The sequence below is a fragment of the Branchiostoma belcheri genome, unplaced genomic scaffold, assembly GCF_001625305.1.
Source record: "Branchiostoma belcheri isolate BF01 breed outbred unplaced genomic scaffold, Haploidv18h27 scaffold69, whole genome shotgun sequence".
Lineage (NCBI taxonomy): Eukaryota > Metazoa > Chordata > Leptocardii > Amphioxiformes > Branchiostomatidae > Branchiostoma > Branchiostoma belcheri.
In genome coordinates this window covers 1,596,789-1,605,623 of record NW_017804342.1, presented here as the reverse complement: position 1 = coordinate 1,605,623, position 8,835 = coordinate 1,596,789, and the positions used below count along the sequence as shown (strand labels likewise).

Genomic DNA, 8,835 nt, shown 5'->3' with positions numbered 1-8,835 from the left:
GTCACGGGGGGGAGAAGGTGACTACCTGGCACAGGGGAACCTGTTGCTGTTACGGCTAACATACACGCAGAGTCAGGAAGGAGTACTGAAAACGTCTGGTCTCCGATACACATTGGCATATGATATTCGTCGCACGGTCGTGGTGCGATCACAAACATTCATGTGATAGTCGTGCATGTGTCGAATAAAATTCAACTGTCCTTGATCCTTGTCGACGGTTGGTTCTGTCACAGCCTGCTCAGTAAAATCCGACGGCATCAGAAACGTAGGACGGCCTATGTAACGTATGTAACCGCGCTCTAAATAGTATGGCTGTGCAAACGCCAACTATTGCAAGACAGAATAGGTGCCAAAAAGCCCCCCAAGCTAAGGTTTCAATATTTGGGGGGTATTTTCAACTCAAGATTTAAAAAAAAGTATAACTGACATTGACACAACAGAAATACGTCGTCTGCAGTGGTAATGAAATCACTCAAACAACTCATCAAACTTTGTTTGGCATTTTTTTTCAACAACCAAACACATCTGGCTGTCTAAAGCTGAAACGAAAGCAGGCCAAAATGTAGAAAGCAGGCCAGAAGCCAGGGACCACATGAGAACTTATAGCGGGATCAGACAAGAAACTCGAGTCAGTTGCTCTGTCATCGCAGCCTAAAAGCTTCTCTCAGCACCCGGCATCGGTGCAGGTTCGTCTGCCCCCATCCCCCGCTATACATCATACAGTAACGTTACGTACTACAGGCAGGTCAGAGGCTTTACACGGGGACCACACATAAACTACCAACGTCTGCCAGAGGAATATTGTCAGTAGCTGAACTGGGGACTGTGCGGAAATACAAGAACGTTTGCTAAAGGTCATTAGACTACGGGCTAACTAGCATTATCATAATGTCTTGAGTTATAGGGATAGTACGGACACTAGGAGGTAACATACAAGGGCTCGCGCTGAAATTGGATATTCGCTCTTCGTTTAACAATGGCAGAAGACATCTGTCAGGTTGACTCATGTCAAATGTCAAACTAACAACCTGTTTTACCTCAGTATAAAGAGTCCGCTCGTCTGCCACCTAATGGTGGTGCGTTTTATGGAATGAATAACTTGTTTGGCTCGAAGCGAGAGGTTTCTTTATAGAAGTGTCCAAATGTTTATCAAACAAACTTACGGAGGAACAACACACACGGGATTAAGGCTGCCATCGCGAGAAATTACTGCGTGGAAAGGACAGTCTGATCTTCGGGCTATTTTGGGACGATTTGGACACAAAAGAACACAGATTTTCATCCTTGACTGCAGTTGTTTCATTATAGGTTTGGATAACTGTACTTCAGTCTTCAACAGAACATATAAAAACGTTAAAGAATATGATGAATAGAAAATGATTAAGACCTTCCTATATGGCATCAAGATCTCTTAGCGAATCATGTTGTACAGTCGTTACTTATTTTCAGCTCATTATCATGACGTATTCCTTTTTGCATTCAGCCCCTGTAAAAACATTTCCTAAATCAGACAGATTTTATATTTTCGTCCGCATCTTCTGGCGTACACACATATCTATTCCCTGTTTCTAAATATTTTGTTACAAACCCAGTACATTCTCCTAATTCTAGATCTGTGCACCACAGCCGACAGTGAGTGTGTGTGATATGACGAGTAATTTGTTCCCCGCTAGGTCCTGCTAATGCCGTGGTGTGATGAAAACCTAAGCTGGAGATTTGCCGCAGCTTCCCGCGGACTGCTCGGCAGCTGGTGCCCGTCCCCCCGCCAGGAGGACTGCCAAATCCGCGCACATCAATCTCCGTCAGACCGGGCTGGCTGGGAACTGGACTAGTCTCGACACCAGGCTTGGATTGAGGGCACAAATAGTCATAACTAGCTTCAACAACAGGCCACGTTTGAGGGTAGAAGATGTAAGAACTAGCGTCAACAGCAGGCCGGGTTTGAGGACACAATAGGGTAAGAATCATCCTCAACAGCAGGCCTGGCTTGAGGTTATAAAATGTTAGAATTAGCCTCAACAGGCAAGCTAGATCTAGGGGCACAAACACCGAAACAGCAAGAACTAGCCTCGACAGCAGGCTTGATTCGTCAGCAGGCTTGGTTAATGGCGTAAGATGTAAGAATTAGCCTCAACAACAGGCCAGGTTTGAGGACAAATGCTGCAAGAACTAGGCTTAATTGTAATAGCCTCAAGGACACATATACATGTAACTATAGACTCAACAGAACTGCACATTTTGTACATATGTAATACAATTTAATATCATATCAAAGATCTATCATATGATGGTACATATTTTATTACTGTGTAATATGTTAGTTATAGGCTAGATTGTATCATATGAAAGCAGTATACTCTGCAAAAAGCCATTGTCACAACGGAAGACATTCATTGATAAGCTATGAATTGCTACGTAAGTCCAGACAATCTCCCATGTCATCTGAATGCGAAATAGCCTCGTAAATTGCCCCAAGGCCATTTTCAGTTCAAGCTGGCGCTTTCCCAAGCTGGGTGGCGATATTATGTGTACAACATCGATCTGTTAATGAGCTGGTTCCCAGGCTAAGTAGCACAGGAGGTGACAGCTGGGTTCCTTGAAAATCATGTCCGCGTCCCGATAGGGAAAACCGCCCGGCGAAAAGGTCAGTGTAAATAGTGGCATAACTAGCCTCACTGGGAACACTCGGGCCAAACAAGAAACACGAACTCACGGCTTTCCTAACGTGGAGCGCGCTTCTCCGGCTAAAATATCCGCTTTGCTGCCTCTCTGTAAGGAACACTTCGCAAAACAACTTCCGACAGGATGTCAACAGGGTTCAGTTGTACAATAACAGAAATTTGATGTAAGACTAGGAAGAACTTTTTACCAAGAAGAAGAAACTTTCTGTACCAATTTATAAACATCGTACAAGTGACCTGGTTCGATGCTCGATAGTTTTTAATGATAACGTTATCGATCTTTGACAGCTATTTAGATAATTATCGTGTGAAATGATCAATCAATGAAGTAATCAATATATCAATCCACCCCTTTGTTAACAGCGCGTTGTGTAAGACATGTCAAAATTTATGTCAGGACATAACGTAGTTGATAGATTTTTAAATATCATGGTCAGAAATGTGTATACGACCGATAGTTCGACCTTCCTCGGACACAATGACCCACTCACGTCTGACACGTGACCTCGCAATGAGTGAGCATTGTTTAGTTGTGGTAGTGGTAGTTAATATACTTACCTACAAAAAAAGATGAGAGATTCTAACATTCGAATTCCGTGCGTAAGTGTTTGGGTCTTGTTTTTACTGCACTGCCAAGGACGACCGGTGTTGACTACTATAAGAAGTATTGCCCTTGACAAGATCTCTTTATACCGGCTAGAAGCCTAGTCTCCACCAGACTTCTTTTGCGGGGTGAATAAATCGTAGAAATCGGCCTAAAAAGGATATCAATTGGCCAGAGAAGGTAGCCTGCCAGAGAAGCTCGATCTGGCGGGGCAATCGAGCTTCTCTGGCCGGCTACCTGGGCACTGGGCAGTGACGCAGCAGTGACGGGGTCAGGTCAGCAGAGAACCCGGACTGATAACGGAGATAAGGGATACGTGGGAACTTGAAAGTGGGAGGGGAGGGGGGAGGGGTCCCGCTGACAGGGACGTACGGAACAAGGCATGACGGGATATTTGTACGGAATGACTCGTAACCATGGGAACGAGAAGGATAGAACCAGTCAAACAAACATGGGGACGAGAGAGGCAGAACCCATTGTACAACGTGGGAACAATTGTTATAAACGTGAACGTGAGGAGTTTTGGTAGTTGCCATTGCTTGTATTTAATCACCCAAAACTTTGGTGGAAAAAACACTAATTTTAGTTTTTCAACACAGAAGTCGGAAAAAAGCACGGAATGAAACACCCGTCCTAAATGGCACTCTATAGAATGATCGTACATTTTAGCGATACACAGATACATGTGCTTGTCAAGATGGTAACTAATAAAAGTAATACTAGTATACAAACGTTAACAGACTTTCATATGTAGCCTCTTATATATAGTGCTTATTTCCACATTGATTTGTGTTATGTAAGTCCACACGAACAAGCCTACTTGTATAACAGTTGTAAGTACCCAGATCTAACCAGTAACTACCAGTAGCGTGTTGTTTTGGTAAGGCGTGCCGTGCAGGTACGTATCGCCCAGAGCCAAACCATCTGATACGTTTCTAATCGTGCTTAACGATCCGCCGCCCCGCCCCCACTCCTGACTTCTTCCCGAGGACACATCATGCTAGGAGTTCATGATCCACAACATAAACAGACTGTAAAGAGCCGCTCCAAGCTGGCGGGATTAGAACCAGTGACCGCAGGTGAAACGTTAACAATTTTCCACCAGCGGTGCGTGTTTTGACGCGGAGGCGACCAAATCCCCGCGAAAGCTCCGGAGCTTTTGATAGAAATAGCTGCGCGATCCTGCCGCTGTAGATATGCAGGGGAGAGATACAGGACTTAATCCTCAAGAATTGCCTTTCGGGTAACGACTCACAAGAATGAGCAGGAGCATTCCTCGGCATTACTCGACCGAGCTGGGCGGATTCTGAATAAAACGGGTTGATCGGTTTTCACAAAAAGGGAGAATTTGTTGAACACGAAAGTGATTTAATTCTACAACTCAGCTAAAACCCGCTCCAGGGCAAATATAGCGCCTCGTCATTTTTATCGGCACAACAAGAGGAACCGTTCAAACGCCTGAACTCAAAAGCCCACAGACGTATACTTATATACATAGCAGACATTCAGAAAAAAGGAATTTGTTTTCAGTTAAACACTTGGTACACATTTTGTTTCTTTCTGTCTGTCTTTGTTTCTATTATATATTTTTCTGCAAATGACATTTCCGTCTTCGTTTTGTCAATTTGTGCATTTGTAGTTTATTCCCTTGCTAGTATATTTTTGCTAGTTTGATTAACCATGAAAATAAGTAACAATTTGAACTACACAGTACGTTAGCAGGTTACCAAAGTGAAACAAAAATGGGTCGGCTTGCCTCCAGGCTATAGGGCAGTCCCAGTGGGCTAATTTTAACTATTTTTACCCAGAGGCAGGGAGAATATTTTGCCTGATACCCTGGCGGTCTGGCGCCGTTACACAGGCCATGTCGGCACGGCAACTATGTCGGAACCCCGTTCCTTAAAATTAAGTCATTAGGCGGGAGAATGCTGTTTGTACCAGTCTGGCAACTCCTAAACGACGTGTAAAGCCGCGTGTATATCCCACACAGACACCAGACCTTCACACGGCTACTGTGAGATGAGACAACGTAAAGTTCAAGTGGTTATAAAGATGCCACCTGCTGTAATGATGTCTTTCCAAGAAACGATGGGATGGGGTGGGAGGGGGGCGAAACGGACAACGTTCTAGACTCTTTCGCTTGTGAACTTGACAAACGTAGATATCTTGATCTTCAATCAAAATTTGGGATGGAAAATTACAATGTTTTCTGGCAATTCTTTTGGGACAGTTGCTTGCGTAATTTGTAAGGCAGATAAAGTAGGGAACCCAAAAATGGTACGATTTTCTTCTCTTCCAAGATCTGCTAGGAGATTTTCTAAAGGTTACTGACGAGTGAAAGAGATATACGATTTCCTGGTTTATTTATGGACATACCCCCTCTCCATCCAGATTTAATCATGCAACCGTCTCAAAATATACCACAAAATGAATATTCTAGAACACTGTCGCGACGTCCTTTGTAACCCACAGTAAACTGTTTTCCCCTTCCCAACATCTCCACAAAGCGACTCCTTCAGAAGCTTTGGCAACCGAGTACTTCACCACGAGTATTTGCGGTCGTTTCGGTCACAAATAATGGATTTCTCACACTGACCTACTCTTCGGCCCAACATGACGTCATCAACCACTTGACGCTATTTGTCTACCGGATAAATTGATGCGTTTTTCCAACCCTGAACTTCCGCGGTTGGAAATATCTGATCGCCACATCAGCAGTTCCCCAGCCTGTCCCAGCCAGTAGGTAAATGTTACCACGGCCATTTTTAACCTTCTACAAATGTCATCAGTTCAGTTCCCCCACTTATAGACACTGGGAACGACGACTATTTACTCTTTCCTTGGTTTGATAAAGGCTACCTCGTTCCCAACGCAGATTATTACTACACTACAGCCTTAATTCGATTAGGATCAGTTGAGCGGATAAGAGGAATCAGCGTAAACGTTTTCTGTCCTGGGCTGTCATCCGAACACTGAGGTAGAGTAAACAAGAGCGGACAATATCAGGGGAGCACAAGCGGTCAGGCAGCAACTAGCACCACATTCTTCCGATCCACACGGACCTCCGAGCAACGGGCAGTCTAGCAGCATCTGCCGGTTATGTCGGAACTTAATTCAATCTCCCGAACAAACCTAACCACTTTTCACGCAATTTTTCTCTCGCTAAAGCGGTTTGAGCAACAACAAAGGAGAAACCTAGTCTTATGAACAAAGTAGAACAATACCCAAACAATCGTGCCTTGTGCGCGGCCAGACCGACTGTGGCGAGCTCACACAGACTAGAGACCTGACCACATATTCCCGGTAACTCCTAGTAACACGCGCTTCTCTGGAAAAGAGAAAACTTCCTACGATGTCTGAAGACTCGGAGACAGACGAAGACAGTTGCACAGCGTCTCAAGCGGCCGGAATCAGCAGTGCCGAGGTTTACTTCAGCAGAAGACGTCACCGACACGACCGACCAGTCCGCACCAGGCAACCGGCTCGACCCCGACAAACATCCCGGCAGAACAGACGGCCTGTTTACACTATTATCACTGACAAGCTAGTGAAGTTGAAATAAATTGCAAGGTAACCGCCAATTTCCATCTGCAACTACGCGTGAAAAATCCGACAGGGCTGGGAGCATGAGAACACACATCCCGAGAACACCCCGGGCAATACGGCCTGTCCTCACTCGCGTGGGAAAATTAAGGGGACAAGACACTAATACCTGTTGTCTCGTACTCGTCTTATCTTGTCTACACGTGGAGCTGATTGACTGGAAGGAGAGGCGTTTTCTAAAGAGGGTATCTTGAGACTTTTACACTCGATGTAACCAAAGAGGTTAAATCAGATAGAAGAAGGGTCTTTCGTGTATGTCGTGAGGGAGGGGGAGGGGTTACTCTATAGAACGATAGTGTAACTACCACCTGTGTGTACCACAAGCGCTAGAGGCTATCTTAAGAACTATTTTAAGAACTTAAGAGTTTCATTAGCTAAGGACTCCAAGCAGGGACATGACTTGGGTAACTTTCATGTTTTGTGTGAGTGTGAGGTTCTATCCTTTAGAAAAAGCCTAAAGACATTCCAGATAAGAGATCGTCGCCAAGGAGAGAGTCGTAACACCTGGAATGTGGAAGTCTCTCACAGAAAGGAATTCCTAGAGAGAAGGTATGACATAATAACATGACAAGACAACTCACCCTTCTTCCGGCTTCATTGTTATGCAGGTTCATGAGGGCTCGACTGGAGGTCGCGGCGGCCCTGCCCCTCTCCCGCGCGTCCACGAAGGTCTGGGAGAAGGCGGCGCCGAACGCGACGTTGTCCGAGCAGCCTGCCCACTGGAAGCCCTCGGCGCTGGTCCCGCGGACGGTCCGGTCGCAGCCGCACCGCTCCAGCTCGCCGCTGCTGCAGGCCCGGGTAACGGCGTGAGCCACGCCCGCCGCCGAGATGGAGTGCACGAACGCCGCTTCCCGCGTACCTGCAACAAACATAGGGTTTCAACATCGGCCAACTAAGAAACAAACACCTGCAGTTCACAAGGATGCCGCTAGGTGGCCAAGTGCACGAACGCCGCTTCCCGCGTACCTGTTAAGCTAAGGTCCCAATTACGCCGGTGCCCGTCGGGGAAGTAGCCCCGGCTGGCCCCGGCCGGGTTCAGGAGTCGAGCGGGCATCGGCTGTCGTGGTCACATTAAAAGTTTCCTTTTGTTAGAAATTTTGTCACCCTCTTTGGTCGGTATCCGGCAGGCACCCGGCAGGTACCCAGCAGATTCTCTGACGATGCCTTGTATTGACCTATACGTAATGCAGAATTCACGTATTTGTTGTGATCATTTGATCTGTGAGGTCACACCTTTTACCCGGGTTTACGAAGTACACACCTTTATTCTGTTCATCTGGTCTGTGACGTAAGAAATGTGTCCCGGTGGAATGCCGGCAACCGGAGGGGTACCTCTCGGTGTTCTCACGATGGGGTCACGGCGTCTTTTTGTCAGCGGGGCCCGGGTAGAATTTAACTCAGAATTAAATTCTTATCGGGGCCCCGACGGGCCAAAAAATAGCCCGGTAGCCGCAGGGTGCCCCGCGGGGCCACGTCGGGGTCCCGCCCGAAAGTGGTAAAAAACAGCCCGGGAACTACCCGCCAGGGCCCCTTTTCCCAATTGGGACCTTAGCTTAACAAAAACATACCATTTCAACAACAGCCAACTTACAAACAACCACCTGTAGTTCACATGGAGGCCGGTAGGTGGCCAGGTTCACGAACGCCGCTTCCAGCGTACAGGGAACAAAGTTCAAAAGTGTCTAAGTAAGACGACCAACTAAGGAACCGAGGAAGTGGTCTTCTTAGACAAGTGGTCTTTTTACAAAAAGCATGTCAACGTTGTATCTTGTTGAAGCTCCTTGACAAGACAGAGACTCAGATTTCTAAGTTCATGAATACAGACTAAGAAATAATTGTATCAAACATGTATGTTGTATCAAAAATATGAAAAAGCAAGAAAGGGGTATTTCAACAACAGCCAATTGACAAAGAACAAACACCTGCAGTTTGAAGGAAGCCACTAGG

General features: G+C 46.1%; 1 protein-coding gene across 1 annotated transcript in view; it reads right to left on the bottom strand.

Moving 5' to 3' along the window:
• The window catches only part of LOC109484151 (protein Wnt-4-like), a 23,687-nt gene that overhangs the window by 11,466 nt on the left and 3,386 nt on the right, over window positions 1–8,835 (bottom strand). Inside the window, exon 3 of the mRNA XM_019787378.1 lies at window positions 7,470–7,747. Coding sequence (XP_019642937.1) covers window positions 7,470–7,747 — 278 coding nt within the window. The remainder of the gene's footprint in view (window positions 1–7,469; window positions 7,748–8,835) is intronic.